We start from the raw sequence: 21,900 nt of genomic DNA, 5'->3' as shown, positions 1-21,900 counted from the left end.
GTTCTTTCTTGACAGAAATTTACTACCTAGCCAGACAAGATATTGCCAAACCATCAATTTTAGGCCCGTACACATGGTCACTTTATTTTATGATATTCTGGACATGGACACCCATGGCTTAACTTATGCACGGAGGTGTGTTGCTGCATGTGAGAAAAAAAATCACTGCGTAGCTAATAGGAATTAGACTGGTACGAAAAAATTATTTATCTTTATGGCCTGTAGTATAAGTGGTGCTGTTCATTTGATGCACACAGTAACACGTGAACACAAATGTATGTGTACCTTGCATTTATTTGCATGTGTGTGTGAATAAAACAGCACAACTTCTAATATCAAGGCACGTTGCACCAACTATACCCATTAAAGATGTTCTATGTGGTATTCAGCTGATCTTATTGAAATTTTATCACATGGTGCAGTTACAACATTTCATACCTGTATGTAAACCAATTTAAGAACTGTATTCACTGCATGTGAGAATCCATATTTTAGGCCAATGCAGTACCTGGGGTAGCAGCTTTTTAGTTAGCTTTTGCCACAGCTCATTAGAGGGATCTTGTTGATTATGCCATCCAAACAACTCATATAAAGGTTTGTGTTTAGTATACCAGCAGTGAAATACTGAATGCAGCTGCAATTCTTTGTATACTAGTGAGATTAATTCCACTGCTCATTGTTCTGTAACGTGTTGTTCTTCAGTCGCACATGGTGACAGTATTTGGCATCATGAGTTCTAGGCTAATTTTCACATGGGCCTTTCGATGAAGTGAAATCTGCCTCTTTAACAGTCAGTTTAGTGGAAAGCCACCACTGAACCAATAGCTCAAAGACCAATTCCTGCATGCTTTTCGCCAATTGGGTAGTGTGCGGAAACTATGTGTGATACATCACTTCAGCTACACCAATAATCACACAGCTAAACCTGCCACATATAGTTAAGTCATTGATATAGGCAGAGGAAGATGATTCACATATGTAACAGTTACTCATCCCTTGAAATGTGAATGACCCAAACCTTCGCGAGCATATCAGTCACAACCATCCAGCAGCACAAGTGGGAAAGCTTGTGCTATCACAAACGAAAACAAGTAGAATAGTACCACTGTCTCAGCTGGTTTGTCATGATTACCTTGCCTGCAAGTTTCTTGTTTATATTGGATAGGCTTCCTGCTTCCTACAAATAGCGTGTATACGTATTTGACCTGCACCACAAAGAGCTGATGTGACAAAAAAATGTGTACACCTTAGTGTTATGTTGTTTTTCATGGTGTCTCAGTTTACTTAATACAGTTTTGAATTTACAGGTTGCTTCACATGTTTATAGCTAAAAACCATAGAAAACTACTTGCATGTGACTGTGAGGTCACAACACGAGGATTTGTGTGGTATCCTTCCTGTTCATCGGTGTGTCCTTGCACTATAAATGTAAAACGTCACACCTGCAAACCTGAGCATCCACCCTTACATTTCAAAGACTTTTTTGAATGCTCGGCAGTTATGCTTACAAGCACATTGTGACAGCAAATGTTCACCACCTTAATTTAAGTGCGATGTAAAGGGTTGTTTGTGCATAGCCAAGCTGTTCTAGCGTGCCTGCAGGGATACAGCATTGTCCAGTGGCACCGTATAGTTCAGGCGTAACAGTGAACTAGTAAACAAAACGGCTGATAATACTAAGCTGACCCATATGTAGGAGCATTATATTATCTAACCCACACGCAAAGTTGCTTTCAGTGTACTGAATAACCACAGCTTTGATTTACCAAGTTATATTACTGCACACACACAGCGCTGAAACAGTCTGTACAATGGTGAGAAATGTGCCAAGGCATGAAAGATTACTTGTGATGCGTGGATTTGAATAGTAGATGTGAATGTATACCCAATTCCCCAGTATGCATGTTTTCTTTTGGAACAATTTTACATTTGGCACAGAGGCTGAGCCACTACGGCCTCTTGACTGCAAATTTCTGTGCTCTCACAGTGCTAATGGGAGTATCGTTCATTTGGCTATCCGAATAGTGAATAGGTAATAGAGCACTACAATCTTTCAGTTTTACGCAGAACACCTTGTGCATTATTCACAAAACTGAACCTAAGGAACTATTCGCTGGTTTGTTATGGAAATAAAAAAATGGCAATGAATGTTTCCTCGCTTTTTGTGTGGCCCTGTCTTCTGCCCTACGTGCCTTCATTTCATTGTCATGTGCATGTTAAAACAGCAACTAAGTAAGAAAGACAAACACAAAACTACTAACTACATCAACCTTTTCACACCACAAGAGGTCACTGAACTCACTGCTTAGCTACACTTGATAATATTGGTTTACTTTCAAATAAATACAGGCACTGGCCAGCTGTTTATGTTATGCTATGCATTTTTCATTTTCCTAAAATATGGCTGTGCATGAGCTAGCAAGGTTGTTACTACATAAATACATTAGGAACATGCAGCCCATGCCCAACTAACTCGTATAACCTGAGTAGAGCTTATTTTTTATATGTAGAGCAATCAAAATAGAACACGCATGTATGATGCCGACAGTATCAAACAGTCTCAAGTCGAACATCCTTGTTTGGTGCCATGGGTGAGAGAGGGAGCATGCCTGTCAAGGTACTGCTTAATTTTGTCCGCTTTGGTAATGTTTGTACATTGTTGAAATGTTAAATTAGGTATGTTAAGTAGTAAGGTGGCAATATATTGGCCACCCAGGCTGGCAAGAAAGAATGCAATTGTTTGATTTCACTCAAAATAAGTTTTCTTATCAGCAATGTAAATTATATGCTTCCAAATAAATACTCCCCTTGGAAACATATCTCATGAGTATGCATATATCTGCATAAGGTCACCGCTATACATACATATTACTTTAAGCCAGTCATAATGAATTGTACACTCACTGCTTAACCTTCAATTCCTTGCTGCATGAAATTAACCACTTATGCACAACTTTTTTTGCACACGGTGGCAACTTCAGTCATCGCTGAGCACATCATTTAAGGAAAAGGCATTCCATGCATCCAAGTGCTTTAAGCACTCTCTTAAAATTGGCAGAGTGAAAAAAAAAATGCACGAGCAAGCGTATCAGCAAGCTGCACTCGGAGCCTCACACACGTGCTCAGTGGTAAAAAGGTGCGTCTTGGCGACCTACGCAAATGCATTCCGCGACAGATGTGCGTGTGTTCCGTATTCTTGCAAGCCGTCACTAGCACTACAGAAACCGCGCCACCGCGCTTCCGGCGACACTATCAGTTTCGCGTGACGCAGAACGCATCACGTTGGATAATTAGAGAGGTTTTATTCAACCAGCCAAGTCAGCGCGCACTGAAAGTAATCCGAGAATACGTCGCGTGCTGCGACGTGATGCGATTGCAATACAGGTGGCGCAGATAAGACGACTGTGCAATGTTTCGAAGAAGGATGACGGTGCCAATGCAACACATACGCCTGCAGAACAGAATGTGGCAGTGTAAAGTCGCATTTTCACCGGAACGCGGAAACTTGAAATCACATCTGCAAAAATATGCCAGTGTCGTCTGCTGTCAAAGGTCGTTGCCAACCTTGAACACCTTTGCTCCGCCGAACGGTTGCCAGCTGTCAACAGGCCGCGTCGCCGAATAGGAGTGCGCGTGCGTTCCGCTCGTGCGGATTGAGCGTGCATCGAATTTTGCGACACCTTCCGCCTTTTGGGCTTCCGCACGCGGGCGGACGAGGGCGGAACGGACGGGCGGACTGACCATGTACGGGCCCTAAAAGCCTGGATAATTCGGTTGACCGTTTTCAATGGGCGGCCTGTCACGAGAGCAATATTGCGCTGCGTATAACCTCTTTTAGACATTTCTATTATATCTTCCCGCTCTATAAGAGGCACTCGAGGCATCTTGAGGCTACAAAATCAGAGTTGACTGCTCTGCGTGGGCCACTGCAGTGTGCGACGTGAATTTTTCTGAACGAACTTCGTGCAACAAAGTCGCACGAGAGACAGTTTATCAATGTTCTTATTTTTAATTTTTCTTTATTCTATTCCTCTGTCGTCATTGGTACAATCGTCGCCGCTGTTCGAGGTGTGTGTTATCACACGGCACGCGCGTTATCAGCATAGAACAGTTTACACCGTTTGGAGTGTCCCTTCTGATAACGCGCGTGCCGTTCGTTACTGGAAAGTTCCGGGCTCGCAGCGTTAAAGAAAGGAAACGCATCAAGGCAGATAACGATTATTGTTGTGTGGCAGAAGGGGCAAGCCAAAGGGTGTAACTTTGCCTAAAGCTGGAACCGCATGGCGCGTTTTTCGCGAGCGAAAAACACGACGGGCGGCAAACGCCCGCGTTGCCGCCTACGCGCGAGCACCCGTACGAAAAAAAGGAGCGGCGCTTTCGCGCCGCGTTTTCCGGGTTGCCAGACAACATAACTCTCAAAGACGTGTATTGTCTCTGTTACCGCATATATAATATGCCCTTAAACTTACAGAACACTACAATAAAAATAATCTGAGTGTAACTAGACAGCGACATTTTTTTTCCGAAGTGTATTTATCAAGCTTAAGAGGAAGCTTTAGCTCGAGTGCTCCTATCTAAATACATGTAAAAGGGGAATTCGTTTTTCTCGGCAACCACTGCACCGAATTTGACGAGGTTTGTTGCATTTAAAAGACAAACTTAATATCTAGTGACTGTTGGTTTCGAATTTTTCAGTTAGGTCGTCAATTTTTTATTAAAAACTGGCAAAAATCGAAAATTTTCAAAAAAACGAAACTATCAAGTTTACAACTCCGTAACTAAACCACTAAAAATGATAATACAATTCTGTGAATTGCATGTAATAGTACATCTAAAGCGGACAAAATTGATATGTTACACATGAATATAAAAAAAAAATTAATCATAGGGAAATACAACTTTTGCAAAACCGTTGTAACCAACGTAACAAATTCACGCAAGATGTAAAATGACATATTGAATTTGTCCGCTTTGAATGATCAGATGGATGCCGTTTACAGAACCGCGATATCAGTTCTTGATGCAGAGCTATGAATTTGTAAACTTCGTGCTTCTATATTCTTCAAACGGTCAAATATTTGAAAATCGTTTTAAGAAAATTCAAGCCCTAAATCGAAATTCCGCTTCCAACAGTCACTAGACTTTAACTTTCTCTTTCAAATGCAATAAATTTCATCAAAGTCGGTCCAGGGGTTATCTCATAAAAACGTTTTTGCGTTTTACATGTATTTGAATAGGCCGCGTCGGAGTTGGGCCCGAGCTAAAGCTTCCTCTTAATTTCAAGCAGCAATATTGTGCGCGAAACTGCGACTATGTACCTTCCGCATGCTGAGAAGCCGCTGCTTGTTTACAACTTCACATAGAGGGTCGGCCGCTTACTACCGAGCAGAAGAGGCGATTGCTACTATTAAGGGGGATGCTGATACTGAAGCAAGAAAAAATGCGGGTCAGGAGGTACATGTGGGTGCGGCCTGCTTGGTTGAGAAGAGAGCTAACACCATACACTGGTAATATTATTAGCAAATTGTCTTGGCAGTATTAGCGATGAGACGCGACGCTTCTCCACTTTAGTTATTAGGGCCTCGTTGAAGGTTGCTTTGTTCATTTTAGGTGAATACGATGCGCGAACGAAATCACGGTAGCACATGTTTTCCTTGACGTGCGCGCCAGTTCTGCCGAGAAAAAAAAAAAAAAAGTTCCGCCGAGGAGGTTCCGTCGAGATGCGTAAAGCCCCTCAATTTTTCAAAAGTAGCGCCATTGTTAGATCTTTCCGCCACCCCGCTCACCCTGGCGCCTCCTCCTCCACGCTTCCTGTCGCCCCAGCCTCCTGCGCTCCCCCATTGGTCAAGCTGTGTCACGTGGAAGCAGGCGCCGCGCTTTTGTATATTTTTTTCTTTCCAGCGCGGAGCAGGCGCCGCGCTTTTGTATATTTTTTTCTTTCCAGCGCGCGGCGACCTCCATTGTTGGGCCTGCGCGACGAAAGTACGGCAGGCGGACTGACGGAGTGCGTTAGCGTAAAAGAATGTTTAGGGCGGAGAACTTAATTGGGATGCCATGCTGCTACGCCTTCGGTTGCCGCAACAGACACAGCGAGGGCAAAAAGCTTTTTGCTTTACCGTCCGGCGGGCGCAACGCAAAAAGAAGTGTGGATTCGCAGGATCGGGCGGGCTGACTTCGAGGAAGTGGCAAAGAACGCACGGCTTAGTGAAGTAAGGGCCACGGCTACTCACAACCTCTTATTTCGAGCCTAGTTCACGCCTTCCGCTTCGAAACAGTGTGTGTTCATGCTCTGCGTGGTTTTCAGCGCGTTGTATGACTTTTTTTTCGAATGTGCTCTCTTTGTTTCATGTAGTTTCGTCTTGCGGTGAAATGCACGCATCTGCAGCTGGCCTGTGCCATAAAAGCGACTTTATTCAGGGTGTGTTTTGAGCTCCACCAGAAGTTGGCACATTCCCGACGCTTTTGCAAGGCTCAATATGACTTACAATGCAGTCTTTTAGCTTCGAATGTACGCCCGCATGTATTGATTTGGTTTGTGGTGATTAACGTTTTTAACGTTAAGAAGCGGCTAAAGCTAGGATGGAGGTCGTAGTGGATGGCTCCGGATAACTTTATCTAGCTCGCCTGGGGATGTTTAACGTGCACGTTGATCGTAGAGTCGTACGTGGGCCGGTAAATTCCTCGTTGGCGCTTCATAATACTCGCGCGGGCGCGCTAGCGCTGCTTTAGATGTTGGCGCCTCGGCGCAATTGTATTTCTTCAATAAATTTTATTTACTAGTTGTAACACCTTGTCATTATTTCGTATTATTGACGGCGCCTCCAGGGCACCAAAGCGGCAACGGGAACACCAAAGCTAGAACCAGGGCTGGATGGGGTTCGCCGAAGCCTGTGCATGCCAAGGGGGAATAAGATCGCGGACAGCCATTTTTGTATGCGAACACTCCCTGCGACGCCTGCATTATTGTGATGTCACGTGCTCTTCAGAGGCCTCCGTTAGCCATTACATGTGCCTTCCTGGAGCAGTACTTGTAAAAAAAAAATATATCGTCACGATTACCAAAGCACCCCGCAATGAAAAAAAAACGGCCCTGTTGCCAGGCATTGCTGACCGCACAGAGCCATTCCGGCTGTGAGCGGTCAGCAATCTCTCACGCGCCGGCCCAACAAAAGTATCCTGCAGGTACATAAATGAACCTACGAAACCACGTACACATACTTTCACGCTGTCAACACCTGAAACTTTACTAATTACGCGCGTATTTGAGTACATCGCATGCTTGCGTCGTGTTTCAGCAACACGAACTCTCAACGTCGCGCGCTTTACGCCTTAAGTACGCCTTGAATAATGGTCCTTTTCTCTATTTCTTCCGCAATTCCAACACGGAATTCTAAAGGCCAGTTACCGACTGACGAAGAAAGATCTCGATTGAAAAAAGTGCTCCGCAGGGCTCGAACGAACTTTTCTGCGGATTTCCTCCCGTAGCGTGTTAGCCGTCGCCTGCTACGGCAGGCGCACCACCGGCGGCGCCACCGTCGAGGCCGAGCGGAGGAGGAGGGAAGTGAATGGCGCTACTTTGGGAGATTGAGGGGCTTTAGAGATGCGCAGAGAGCAAGGCCATCTGGTGGCAAAAAAAGAACCAAAATGCCACGTGACTTACCTGAACTCTGATTGGTGGACGCGCCGCGTGACGCGTTTTTTTCTACTCCGAGCAGCAGCACGCGGCGGCGCGATTTCGTGGCGGATCATGCTGGGCACGCGTCAAAATGACGCGCGCGTCCCACCATCCGCGCGTCAATCGCGCCATGCGGTTCCGCCTTAAGGCCAGAATACATGGAGCGAATATGCGACGAATAGTCGGCGTTCGACGCCCGGCGGCGTACGCGCGACGCGCGGCGGCGGAGAAAACGTCGTTCGCCGCCGATCCAGCTGGCTCAGAAAAGTTCGTCGGGCGGCGACGATACCGGAAGCGGCAAACGAGCGGCGCCCCAAAGCGAGCCAATCAGGTCTCACTATCCGCCCCGACTTCCGGCTAGGCTTCCCCGCTTGTCCGTGTATCCCGATCCCGCTCTATCGTTCACGCCAGTCTCCCGCTTTTCGTATTCATGGCGTCCAAAGCGGCGCGGCTGGAATTTAACAAGTTAATAACAGCCATGGTTAGACAAGCTCACGTGCGCTACTTTCGGGTCTGCTTGCTTCGGCCGCGCGCGCGTTGAGCCACAGAACAGAGCCGCGGAGTCGGAGGAGCCGAAAGTTGTTTACCCGCCCAGTGTTGCCGCAACGCATAGCATCGCCGCTTTCTTTAATCTACATCGGCACATGAATGTCTCAAACACATAAAAAAGACTAGAAATCATTTCTAAACAAAATTTTACGCGTTTTTAGAGTGTTTCGTAATTCAAAAGCGATAATAATTGTCGTTAAAGTTTTTTTTTTTTTTGTCATGTGTTTCACGACAGCGCATTTGCCTCGTCTAGCCACACTGATAACAACGCAGCGACTCGCCGGCGGCGGCCGGCCTGTCTTCGCTCCATGTAGCGCAGCCCGACGAACATGCGGCGTCGCGCCGCGGCAGATTTTCTGCCGCCCGAACTTCGTCGTGAAAGTTCGCTCCATGTATTCTGGCCTTTAAGCTGGAACCGCATGGCGCGTTTTTCGCGAGCGAAAAACGCGACGGGCGGCAAACGCCCGCGTTGCCGCCGACGCGCGAGCACCCGTACGAAAAAAAAGGAGCGGCGCTTTCGCGCCGCGTTTTCCGGGTTGCCAGACAACATAACTCTCAAAGACATGTATTGTCTCTGTTACCGCATATATAATATGCCCTTAAACTTACAGAACACTACAATAACAATAATCTCAGTGTAATTAGACAGCGACATTTCTTTCCGAAGTGTATTTATCAAGCTTAGTTTTAAGCAGCAATATTGTGTGCGAAACTGCGACTATGTACCTTCCGCATGCTGAGAAGCCGCTGCTTGTTTACAACTTCACATATAAAAAGGAGGGTCGGCCGCTTACTACCGAGCAGAAGAGGCGATTGCTACTATTAAGGGGGATGCTGATACTGAAGCAAGAAAAAATGCGGGTCAGGAGGTACATGTGGGTGCGGCCTGCCTGGTTGAGAAGAGAGCGAGCACCATACACTCGTAATATTATTAGCAAATTGTCTTGCCAGTATTAGCGATGAGACGCGACGCTTCTCCACTTTAGTTATTAGGGCCTCGTTGAAGGTTGCTTTGTTCATTTTAGGTGAACACGATGCGCGAACCAACACGATGCGCGAACGAAATCACGGTAGCACATGTTTTCCTTGACGCGCGCGCCAGTTCTGCCGAGAAAAAAAAAAATTCCGCCGAGGAGGTTCCGTCGAGATGCGCAGAGAGCAGGGCCATCTGGTGGAAAAAACAACAAAATGCCACGTGACCAAATGCCACATGCCTGAACTCTGGTTGGTGGACGCGACGCGTTTTTTTCTACTCCGAGCAGCAGCACGCGGCGGCGCGATTTCGTGGCGGATCATGCTGGGCACGCGTCAAAATGACGCGCGCGTCCCACCATCCGCGCGTCAATCGCGCCTGAAATCGCGCCATGCGGTTCCGCCTTTAAGAGTGTACCTCGTATATTCTGAAATACTGAGTACTTCAAGTTCAAATAGGAACAAGCGCCAAAATTGTACTCTATTCGAAACTTACAATATTCGCCCACCCCTAGTACAAATGTACAAACGTTGTATTCTTAAGGCGGAACCGCATGGCGCGATTTTAGGCGCGATTGACGCGCGGGTGGTGGGACGCGCACGTCATTTTGACGCGTGCCCAGCATGATCCCTCACGAAATCGCGCCGCCGCGTGCTGCTGCTCGGAGTAGAAAAAAACGCGTCGCGTCCACCAACCAGAGTTCAGGCATGTGGCATTTGGTCACGTGGCATTTTGTTGTTGTTTTTTCCACCAGATGGCCCTGCTCTCTGCGCATCTCGACGGAACCTCCTTGGCGCAATTTTTTTTTCTCGGCAGAACTGGCGCGCGCGTCAAAGAAAACACGTGCTACCGTGATTTCATTCGCGCATCGTGTTCACCTAAAATGGACAAAGCAAACTTCAACGAGGCCTTAATAACTAAAGTGGAGAAGCGTCGCGTCTAACGCTAATGCTGGCAAGACAATTTGCTAATAATATTACCAGTGTATGGTACTCGCTCTCTTCTCAACCATGCAGGCCGCACCCACGTGTACCTCCTGACCCGCATTTTTCCTTGCTTCAGTATCAGCATCCCCTTAATAGTAGGAATCGCCTCTTCTGCTCGGTAGTAAGCGGCCGACACTCCTTTTTATATGTGAAGTTGTAAACAAACAGCGGCTTCTCAGCATGCGGAAGGTACATAGTCGCAGTTTCGCGCACAATATTGCTGCTTGAAATGAAGCTTGATAAGTACACTTCGGAAAGAAATGTCGGTGTCTAATTACACTAAGATTATTTTTATTGTAGTGTTCTGTAAGTTTAAGGGCATATGATATATGCGGTAACAGAGACAACACATGTCGTTGAGAGTTATGTTGTCTGGCAACCCGGAAAACGCAGCGCGAAAGCGCCGCTCCTTTTTTTCGTACGGGTGCTCGCGCGTCGGCGGCAACGCGGGCGTTTGCCGCTCGCGAAAAACGCGCCATGCGGTTCCAGCTTGATGACGCCGTGGGGGTGGGGCACGAGCGCGAAAAATTATACTTGGTCCGCTATGTTCTCCCGATCAACCTATTACCGCCAAGTCAACGAGTTTAGAATAATTGTTCAAGAATACTATGCGGATCTAAACGCATTCTGTTTAGCGGTAGCACACGCCAAGGCCAGCAACATGTCGCACGCGAGATGGGAGCGCGTCACCGACGAGGAGGAAGAGCTGCGTGTCATCGGGGAGGTATCGACTATTTGTGATGTGCGAGAGGACCTACAAATTATATTTGATGACATCTACCCAAATAATGCAAAACTTCTCTCATAATATATTAAACGGCTTATTACAGGACCATTTATTGAGTTTATAAGTACGGTCATTGCGACAGACGCCTCACAGTGTGAAGAAAAATCTGGAATTGGCATTTTCTCTCCCGCTCTAGACTGGTCATTTGCAATCAGGATTCCGGACTTTTCCGTATTTTTGGCTGAATTTCTAGCTGTAGTTCTAGCCTTACGCAATAAATTCGTCAATATCGGTGGTAGTAATAATAACAGATTCTTTATCCTTATGTTCCTCGCTCACAGCAAATGGTGTCACTAACCTTTTACGTACATTTCATTTTCTAGTGCCTGCCCACATAAATTTAATTAAATTGCTTCGGGTGCCTGGACATAAAAGATTAGTCATGAACGAAATGGCTGACAGTCTCGCGAGAGCGGCCCTCAGTGGCCCTGTATTACCATTACTTCCTACAGTAGCTTACCTAACGACTACTAGATTCAGGAGATGTACAATTACTCAAGACGTTTTGAACCCAGCTGTAGCAAATTTTTCAGAATATCGACACTTCGTATTCCCTTGGCCCAAAAATTCCTTTCACACCAGAAAAACTGAAGTCATCTTTACCCGATTACATTGTCGAATACCAAAATTAAACTTCTATCGTCACAGGGCTGGTCTGGTGCCCTCCCCTCTGTGCCCAGTCTGTGGAGAAGATGAACCAGTCAGTCAGTCAAGAACTTCAGTGAGGTCCTTCAGTGAGATGAACCAATAGATCATTTTTTCATATTCTGCCGCCGTTTTACTTCTTTAAGAAAAAATATTCTAGAGTCACGATTTACACTGCTTGGTTTAAGCTTTTCAATTGTAATTATCCTTTCTCTAGGAGCCTCCTCTCTTGGAAAGTGCCGCAGGGATATTTGCTCAACCGTGGAGGAATTTATAATTGCTACAAAGAGATTGTTTTGAATTCTTAAACATTTTATTTTTGTTCATTTCCTCCAGTTGGCTTTACCAATTTTAGTATTTAATAAAGATTGCCTGATTTCACCCAAACCTTGGCCAATCCCCCACAGTGGGTGTGCGCCAATCTCATAAGGAATACCATACCATACCATCGGGGGGTGGTTCCGCCACGGTGAGTGCCTCGCCCCCCCTCTCTCTCGGCGTCGCCTTCAGCCGATGCTGTGCAAAGTGTTTTGCGGGTAGCCCAGCATCGTTTGGAATTCCGTGATGCGTTAAAAGGTGTCATGCCATTCGTGTCATGCCATATTGTATATATCCGGTTGAAACAACCACGGCTGCACCACGATCGTGTCAGGTCATTCGGTATTGTTAAAGCGATGAACGAAAATTGTTAGGCGTAACGTTGAGACAGGAATAAAGCAGTGTGGATGAGGGCGCAAACGGGGTAGCCGACATTCTAGTTGACATTTAGAGAGAGAGAGAAAGCTAAACATGGAGCTGGGCAGGCCATGTAATGCATAGGGTAGATAAGCGGTGGCGCATTAGTTAGAGAATGGGTGCCATGGTAAGGGAAGCGCAGTCGAGAACGGCAGAACACTAGGTGGGGCGATCAAAGTTGGAATCAGCTAGCGCAAGACGGGTAATTGGAGATCGTAGGCCGATGCCTTCGACCTGCAGTAGACATAAAGAAATCAAAGCCTTTTTCTTAAGAAAGATTGTTGAACGCGAAGTTTTCCCCCAATTCAGTCTGAACCAAAGCCAGCGACCACTCAACGAACCCAAGAAATGCTGAGCGACCCGATGCTATGCATAGCTGATTTGATTGCTTGTTTAGGGTTGTATTTTTTTAGCGTTGAATTTGAATGAAGACGCATTTATTCAAGTTGTATAGGCTCTTGCGATTTATGAACGGGCGTCTGATTCAAGCGCCCGCGTTGCCGCCGATGCGCGAGCACCCGTACGAAAAAAATGAGCGGCGCCCATAGTTTCCTACAAGAATTGTAAGAAGCTCTATGGCGGCGCCTTCGCGCCGCGTTTTCCTGGCTGCAGGACAACCTAACTCCCAAGGACATGAATTATATATTTTACTGCATATATTATATGCCCTTAAACTTGCAGAGCGTTACAACAAAAACAGTCCTCGGGTAATTAGACAACGACATTTTTTCCAAAGTGTATTTATCAAGCTTCATTTCAAACAGCAAGATTGTAAATTGTGTGAGAAACTGCGACTATGTACCTTCCGCACCGCGGTCGCACGTCTTTCCGTCGACGCGCGCCAGTTCTGCCAAGAGAAAAAAAAAAAAATGCGCAAAGAGCGGGGCCATCTGGTGGCAAAACCAAAATGCCACGTGACCAAGCACCACGTGACTTACCTGAACGGACGCGCCGCGCGACGCGTTTTTTTCTACTCCGAGCAGCAGCACATGGCGGCGCGATTTCGTGATGGAAAAATGACGCGCGCGTCCCACCACCCACGCGTAAATCGCGCCTGAAATTGTGCCATGCGGTTAAGCTGGAACCGCATGGCGCGTTTTTCGCGAGCGAAAAACGCGACGGGCGGCAAACGCCCGCGTTGCCGCCGACGCGCGAGCACCCGTACGAAAAAAAAGGAGCGGCGCTTTCGCGCCGCGTTTTCCGGGTTGCCAGACAACATAACTCTCAAAGACATGTATTGTCTCTGTTACCGCATATATAATATGCCCTTAAACTTACAGAACACTACAATAAAAATAATCTGAGTGTTCTTTTTTTGCCACCAGATGGCCCTGACAGTGACATTTCTTTCCGAAGTGTACTTATCAAGCTTAATTTCAAGCAGCAATATTGTGTGTGAAACTGCGACTATGTACCTTCCGCATGCTGAGAAGCCGCTGCTTGTTTACAACTTCACATATAGAAAGGAGGGCCGGCTGCTTACTACCGAGCAGAAGAGGTGATTGCTACTATTAAGGGGGATGCTGATACTGAAGCAAGAAAACATGCGGGTCAGGAGGTACATGTGGGTGCGGCCTGCGTGGTTGAGAGGAGAGCGAGCACCATACACTGGAAATATTATTAGCAAATTGTCTTGCCAGTATTAGCGATGAGACGCGACGCTTCTCCACTTTAGTTATTAGGGCCTCGTTGAAGGTTGCTTTGTTCATTTTAGGTGAACACGATGCGCGGACGAAATCGCGGTAGCACGTTTTCCTTGACGCGCGCGCCAGTTTTGCCGAGAAAAAAAGAATTCCGCCAAGGAGGTTCCGTCGAGATGCGCAGAGAGCAGGGCCATCTGGTGGCGAAAAAAGAACCAATATGCCACGTGACTTACCTAAACTCTGATTGGTGGACGCGCCGCCGCGCCGCGTTTTTTTCTACTCTGAGCAGCAGCACGCGGCGGCGCGATTTCGTGACGGATCATGCTGGGCACGCGTCAAAATGACGCGCGCGTCCCACCATCCGCGCGCCAATCGCGCCTGAAATCGCGCCATGCGGTTCCGCCTTTACGCCTTGACACGATACAATCCCGTGTATCAACAACGGCATGCAGAAGCCATGAATCAGCGCACTTGCATCCGACACGTACAAAGGACATACACAGACGCTGGACTGCACCTGAAGAGAGGTGATTGCACGTCGATTCTTGCGAACCCCACGATAGGCGGCTGGCGTCCGTCTCGCTCGGATTGTCGACAGATACGCGTAGCTCCGCTGCATGCCGATACGCGGAAACGGGCACGCTTACGTTCGCGTACGGCGGCCTCTTTTGTTGTGCGCTGCACCCGCGGTCAGGAATGCATGGCGTGACGCGCGTAAAGGCGGAACCGCATGGCGCGATTTCAGGCGCGATTGACGCGCGGATGGTGGGACGCGCGCGTCATTTTGACGCGTGCCCAGCATGATCCGTCACGAAATCGCGCCGCCGCGTGCTGCTACTCGTAGTAAAAAAAAAAAAAAAAGCGCGGCGCGTCCGCCAATCAGAGTTCAGGTAAGTCGCGTGACATCTGGTCACGTGGCATTTTTGTTTTTGGTTTCGCCACTAGATGGCCCTGCTCTCTGCGCATCTCGATGGAACGTCTCTGGCGCAATTTCTTTTTCACGGCAGAACTGGTGCGTGCGTCCAAGAAAGCCGTGCTACCGTGATTTCGTTCGCGCATCGTGTTCACCTAAAATGGATAAAGCAACCTTCAACGAGGCCCTAATAACTGAAGTGGAGAAGCGTCGTGTCCTGTGGGACGTACACGACCGCAATTACAAGAACATCAAAAGTGAGCAGGCTTGGTGAGCTATAGCAGATACCCTCAGCGTAGACGGTATTGGCGGCGAGGAGTTACGGAGTCGCCATCTATCGGAAACGCTTTGCTGGCATAGTATGAGGGATCACACGGCGCGCTCCTCATAGGTTTTGCTGTCAGCGCTCACTGAAAACACCACGCGCGAGCTCTCCGAGACATTTCTGTAAGTACTTTCGAAACGAGAGAAGTTTTTTACTGTCTAAATATTCTTGGGCAAACTTAAAGCACAGAATCGTTTACAGACTCTATCTCTTTACCGAATACCTACAGTGAACGCCACTGCGCGCGGTCGCCGCGATGGAGTCTCCCTTACCGCTTCTTACCGCTCCCTTTCCACTCTAGTGAACTTGCCAGTATATATAGCAGCGACAAGTTCATAGGCCAAACCGTCATGACATTAGCCGGGCAGCAGACGGGGCGATGGTCTCAGTGCACGTTTACCGAACGTCGCAGACCCGGCGCCGTAGCAGAAATTTTCCTCGTGTCTGTGCTTGCTGCATAACCGAGTTGTAGCCGATGACTGTTTGCCGGTTTGATGTTTCGCGAGCCAAGCTTCACCTAGCTTCTTGTCCTGCGGCTACGTGTGAATAAGGCTGACACCGGGCTCCGTTGCGTACGTCCGGCACTGCGGCACCGAGCAGTAGCCTACCATGTTGCGCACCTTCAAAGGCAGCCACTGCCTATTGTAGTGCTTTCAAGCATTGTAAAGGAGACACTCGAAGCGGGAAAATCTCGCCACTAAATACGAGTACGAGGGAATTTAAACTCTCATATTCAGCTCGCTTCTGCGCTCCCGAAGCAGCCGACGCGGCCGCTATGTCCACGCGATCCCTAATAGGACGTCACGCCGACGGTGGCGCCAGCTTTTTCAGTGGTGGAGCTCGAGGCCTATAGCAGATGCCCTCAGCATCCCCCTTAATAGTAGCAATCGCCTCTTCTAACTCGGTAGTAAGCGGCCGACACTCTATTTTCTATGTAAAGTTGTAAACAAGTAGCGGCTTCTCAGCATGCGGAAGGTACATAGTCGCAGTTTCGCACACAATCTTGCTGCTTGAAATGAAGCTTGATAAATACACTTTGCAGCGGTGGCGTAGAGGTAGAACACCCGCCTCGCGTGCAAGAGGTCCGTGGTTCGAATCCCGGTGCCGGCAATTTTCCACCGGATTAAAAAAAAAAATATCCGCGTGTTGATAAAATTGCACAAACAGGCCTGGAGTGTGGCCTGATCCCGGTGACCAGAACCGGTAACGCACTCCCTCACCAGAGCAGGATTGGCCACCCTGGTGCAGTACTTGGCCACAACCTCCTATATGAACACAACAATCAAACCCCGGCCCTCAGTCCCGAGCAGCTGCGAAGCAACTGACCACGGCGGCGGTCAGACCTGCGACGCCGCAGAGGGTGCTAAGAATCACTGGCTCCGGAGAGGCTGCCATTGGAATATGAACCTGGCAACATTTAACGCTAGAACGTTATCTAGTGAGGCGAGTCTAGCAGTGCTATTGGAGGAATTAGAGGGCAGTAAATGGGATATAATAGGGCTCAGCGAAGTTAGGAGGCCAAAAGAAGCATATACAGTGCTAAAAAGCGGGCACGTCCTGTGCTACCGGGGCTTAGCGGAAAGAAGAGAACTAGGAGTCGGATTCCTGATCAATAAGAATATAGCTGGTAACATACAGGAATTCTATAGCATTAACGAGAGGGTGGCAGGTCTTGTTGTTAAACTTAATAAGAGGTACAAAATGAAGATTATACAGGTCTACGCCCTCACATCCAGTCATGATGACCCGGAAGTCGAAAGCTTCTATGAAGACGTGGAATCGGCGATGGGTAGAGTGAAAACTAAATACACTATACTAATGGGCGACTTTAATGCCTAGGTAGGCAAGAAGCAGGCTGGAGACAAGGCAGTGGGGGAACATGGCATAGGCACTAGGAATAGCAGGGGGGAGTTATTGGTAGAGTTTGCGGAACAGAATAATATGAGGATAATGAATACCTTCTTCCGCAAGCGGGATAGCCGAAAGTGGACGTGGAGGAGCCCGAACGGCGAGACTAGAAATGAAATCGACTTCATACTCTGCGCTAACCCTGGCATCATACAAGATGTGGACGTGCTCGGCAAGGTGCGCTGCAGTGACCACAGGATGGTAAGAACTCGAATTAGCCTAGACCTGAGGAGGGAACGGAAGAAACTGGTACATAAGAAGCCTATCAATGAGTTAGCGGTAAGAAGGAAAATAGAGGAATTCCAGATCAAGCTACAGAACAGGTATTCGGCCTTAACTCAGGAAGAGGACCTCAGTATTGAAGCAATGAACGACAATCTTGTGGGCATCATTAAGGAGTGTGCAATGGAAGTCGGCGGTAACTCCGTTAGGCAGGATACCAGTAAACTATCGCAGGAGACGACAGATCTGATCAAGACACGCCAATGTATGAAAGCCTCTAACCCTACAGCTAGAATAGAACTGGCAGAACTTTCGAAGTTAATCAAGAAGCGTAAGACAGCTGACATAAGGAAGTATAATATGGATAAAATTGAACATGCTCTCAGGAACGGCGGAAGCCTAAAAAGAGTGACGAAGAAACTAGGAATTGGCAAGAATCAGATGTATGCGTTAAGAGACAAAGCCGGCAATATCATTACTAATATGGATGAGATAGTTCAAGTGGCTGAGGAGTTCTATAGAGATTTATACAGTACCAGTGGCACCCACGACGATAATGGAAGAGAAAATAGTCTAGAGGAATTCGAAGTCCCAAAGGTAACGCCGGAAGAAATAAAGAAAGCCTTGGGAGATATGCAAAGGGGGAATGCAGCTGGGGAGGATCAGGTAACAGCAGATTTGTTGAAGGATGGTGGGCAGATTGTTCTAGAGAAACTGGCCACCCTGTATACGCAATGCCTCATGACCTCGAGCGTACCGGAATCTTGGAAGAACGCTAACATAATCCTAATCCATAAGAAAGGGGACGCCAAAGACCTGAAAAATTATAGACCGATCAGCTTACTGTCCGTTGCCTACAAAATATTTACTAAGGTAATCGCAAATAGAATCAGGAACACCTTAGACTTCTGTCAAGCAAAGGACCAGGCAGGATTCCGTAAAGGCTACTCAACAATAGATCATATTCACACTATCAATCAGGTGATAGAGAAATGTGCGGAATATAACCAACCCTTATATATAGCTTTCATTGATTACGAGAAAGCGTTTGATTCTGTCGAAACCTCAGCAGTCATGGAGGCATTACGAAATCAGGGTGTAGACGAGCCGTATGTAAAAATACTGAAAAATATCTATAGCGGCTCCACAGCCACCGTAGTCCTCCATAAAGAAAGCAACAAAATCCCAATAAAGAAAGACGTCAGGCAGGGAGATACGATCTCTCCAATGCTATTCACAGCGTGTTTACAGGAGGTATTCAGAGACCTGGATTGGGAAGAGTTGGGGATAAAAATTAATGGAGAATACCTTAGTAACTTGCGATTCGCTGATGATATTGCCTTGCTTAGTAACTCAGGGGACCAATTGCAATGCATGCTCACTGACCTGGAGAGTCAAAGCAGAAGAGTGGGTCTAAAAATTAATCTGCAGAAAACTAAAGTAATGTTTAACAGTCTCAGAAGAGAACAGCAATTTACAATAGGCAGCGATGCACTGGAAGTGGTAAGGGGAGTACATCTACTTAGGGCAGGTAGTGGCCGTGGATCCGGATCATGAGACTGAAATAATTTGAAGAATAAGAATGGGCTGGGGTGCGTTTGGCAGGCATTCTCAGATCATGAACAGCAGGTTGCCGTTATCCCTCAAGAGAAAAGTGTATAATAGCTGTGTCTTACCAGTACTCACCTACGGGGCAGAAACCTGGAGGCTTACGAAAAGGGTTCTACTCAAATTGAGGACGACGCAACGAGCTATGGAAAGAAGAATGATAGGTGTAACGTTAAGGGATAAGAAAAGAGCAGATTGGGTGAGGCGAACAAACGCGGGTAAATGACATCTTAGTTGAAATCAAGAAAAAGAAATGGGCATGGGCCGGACATGTAATGAGGAGGGAAGATAACCGATGGTCATTAAGGGTTACGGACTGGATCCCAAGGGAAGGGAAGCGTAGCAGGGGGTGGCAGAAAGTTAGGTGGGCGGATGAGATTAAGAAGTTTGCAGGGACGGCATGGCCGCAATTAGTACATGACCGGGGCTGTTGGAGAAGTATGGGTGAGGCCTTTGCCCTGCAGTGGGCGTAACCAGGCTGATGATGATGATGATGAAATACACTTCGGAAAAAAATGGCGTGTCTAATTACACCAAGGTTATTTTTATTGTAGTGTTCTGTAAGTTTAAGGGCATATTATATATGCGGTGGCAGAGACAATTCATGTCGTTGGGAATTATGTTGTCTGGCAACGCGAAAGTGTCGCTCGCTTTTTTCGTGCGGGTGCTCTCGCTGCGATGGCAATGCGGGCGTTCGCTGCACGTCACAAGAGAAGTGGACAACACGAACGCCGGCTATCAACTGAAGGGAGCACTGAGGGAAAAAAGAAAGAAGAGACAAAACTCATCTGCGCATGCTCTGGAATGGTATCGCCACGTGTCAGTTGGGCACATGTTGCTAAGAGACTGGCATTGCTGTTAAGGCGCTTAATCTCTTGCTTATGTAAAGTAATTGAAGGTTGACTCATGCATGCACTTCCACCATTATAGATATGCCATGCCTCTTCCATAAGATGTGTATCTTCATTCTTATGCCTGTACAATATCGCGCATTCATCTAACTCTGGCGTGCAGTTACAATCTTGGCAATGTAGGGAAAGATTAGAAGGTGATGCACCGGTTAACGACCCGCTGCGGAGGTGAAGCAGGTGTTATGCACTCCTCATACGTGGGCATATCCCGAAAATAGTGCAATAACGGGCCGACCCGCGGCAGAGGTGAAGCAGGCGTTAAGCACTTCCCATACGTCGGCCATTCCCGAAGATAGTGAAGTACCGGCCCGACTCACTGCGGAGGTGAAGCAGGCATTATGGGCCGATCGCGAAAATAGTCCAATGCCAGGCCGACTCGCGGCGGAGGTGCAGTTCGCCATTAAGGGGCCTACAGACATAGTTTCGCCACTCATCCTTCTTCAGAGAGTGGAAGGGCGCTGAGTTTCTTGGATCATGTTGCAGGCATGTGCAGCATGCGTGACTGGCTCACCTTCTCTGACTAGCGTCGCTAGTGCAGCACACGACGGCCCGGCGCTGGACTCTATGTGCCGAGCGCAGGCGTTGCAGCGGCGGCATCGAGCAATGCCTGCCGCTAGCGTCTCCTCGCTTCGGGCCTTTGCGCAAAGCGTGGCACTCGGTCGTCTTCGCACTGGCGAATGTTTTGTTACCCATGTGGACGGGACAGCAGCATCAACCGGTCAGCAGTCGCAATAAGCAAGAGGGGTGTTGGTGGAAGAAAAGCAGGGAAAATATCTGTGCTATCAGATCTTATGCTCAGGTAGCGGTACAAGATGAAATTTGAGGAAAAGAAATTGGATTTGTCACCACCCCGTTTCAAAGGGGATCCCGCTAAGTCACCTCGTGCAGAACCGTGCCAATCATGTGGCCTCGAGGCAACATCGGCGGAGGCACCCCTTAGAGACGCCCGGTGGTCCGCACACTAGTCAGTATATTCCAGGCATTACCCCTCGGAGACATCCGGTGGTCCTCAAACTAGTCGGTATATTCCCGGCACTACCCCTCGGAGACGCCCGGCAGTCCGCAGACTAGTTGGTATATTCCAGGCACTATGTCCACCACATTGTGTTCTGAAATCCAGTTTTCTTGAAATGATGAACGCTCATTAGATGTTCCACAGTTGGTTGAGTTGCGAACCAATGGCGTCATGCATCTCGCGAAGGTGCCACCGTGCGGCAACGCCCATACGCATCTCGCGGAACACCGCAGAATCACGCTCAGCCGCAGAATATATGTTGCTGCTGCACGGGGTGTCTTATGAAGACCGCAACGATATGCAAAGGTGCGGTTCGCGTGCAATGATTACCACTATTGTTGCCACACTGGAAGCGAATGTTGCCAGGCGTGGCAAATGTTTATTGTTGTGTGGCAAGATACGAACCGAAAGGTGTAATTTTGTTTTAGAGTAAAGTTTTATGTTTCATCGCATCATATTAGCTCACCATTTCTGGTTTAACACTGAAAAGAATGAGGACCGTTGTTCACTATATTGGATACTAGTAGATCTAAGGAGGTTAATGCGCAACTCTGGCGATTTCTCAAGGTCAACGGTCTGAATGAAATTTGCTGGGTGCGTACTTGTGCCCGCTTCCGTCATTTTTTTTTTAAATATCAGGCTTGAGAGTTGTCCTTTCATTTTTACAACTGAATTTCGTTCATTCGCTCGAAACACCCGCCTTGCCCGCTCCTCAGCTACGGGCCACATTGTGTTATGACATAAAAGGAGGTTACGCAGAACATGCCGGGAATTAATGGCAGACGACAGAGGGCCATGCCATGAGCAGTTACGTTCTGTGTGGACGGACAAGAGACAGGAGGCAAGCGTTGTCGGCTGCACGAACTCGGTGTGAGCCGATCATGTTCGGCTGAGTTTGTGCGTCTACTGCTGAACAATTAAGCCAGTAGGAAGAAGAGTTCAGTTTTGTCCATATGGACTTGCAGTAATCCATTCTTCATTTTGTGCAGCTCACACAGAAACAGC

General features: G+C 47.6%; 1 protein-coding gene across 8 annotated transcripts in view; it reads left to right on the top strand.

Moving 5' to 3' along the window:
* The window catches only part of LOC126517477 (myb-related protein B-like), a 293,223-nt gene that overhangs the window by 34,271 nt on the left and 237,052 nt on the right, over nucleotides 1–21,900 (top strand). For 5 of the 8 annotated variants that reach the window (XM_072285350.1, XM_072285347.1, XM_072285349.1 and 2 more), the window contains exons 1-2: nucleotides 14,292–14,883; nucleotides 15,001–15,176. The exons of 1 other annotated variant lie outside the window; for it this stretch is intronic. In XM_072285350.1, coding sequence (XP_072141451.1) covers nucleotides 14,794–14,883; nucleotides 15,001–15,176 — 266 coding nt within the window. In that variant the 5' untranslated portion in view covers nucleotides 14,292–14,793. Of the gene's footprint in view, nucleotides 1–14,290; nucleotides 14,884–15,000; nucleotides 15,177–21,900 lie in introns of those variants that run through there. 2 more of the 8 variants (XM_072285348.1, XM_072285351.1) reach the window with 2 other exon arrangements.

Source organism: Dermacentor andersoni, chromosome 11 (genome assembly GCF_023375885.2).
Source record: "Dermacentor andersoni chromosome 11, qqDerAnde1_hic_scaffold, whole genome shotgun sequence".
NCBI classification, from domain to species: Eukaryota; Metazoa; Arthropoda; class Arachnida; order Ixodida; family Ixodidae; genus Dermacentor; species Dermacentor andersoni.
This window is presented reverse-complemented; position numbering and strand designations above follow the sequence as displayed.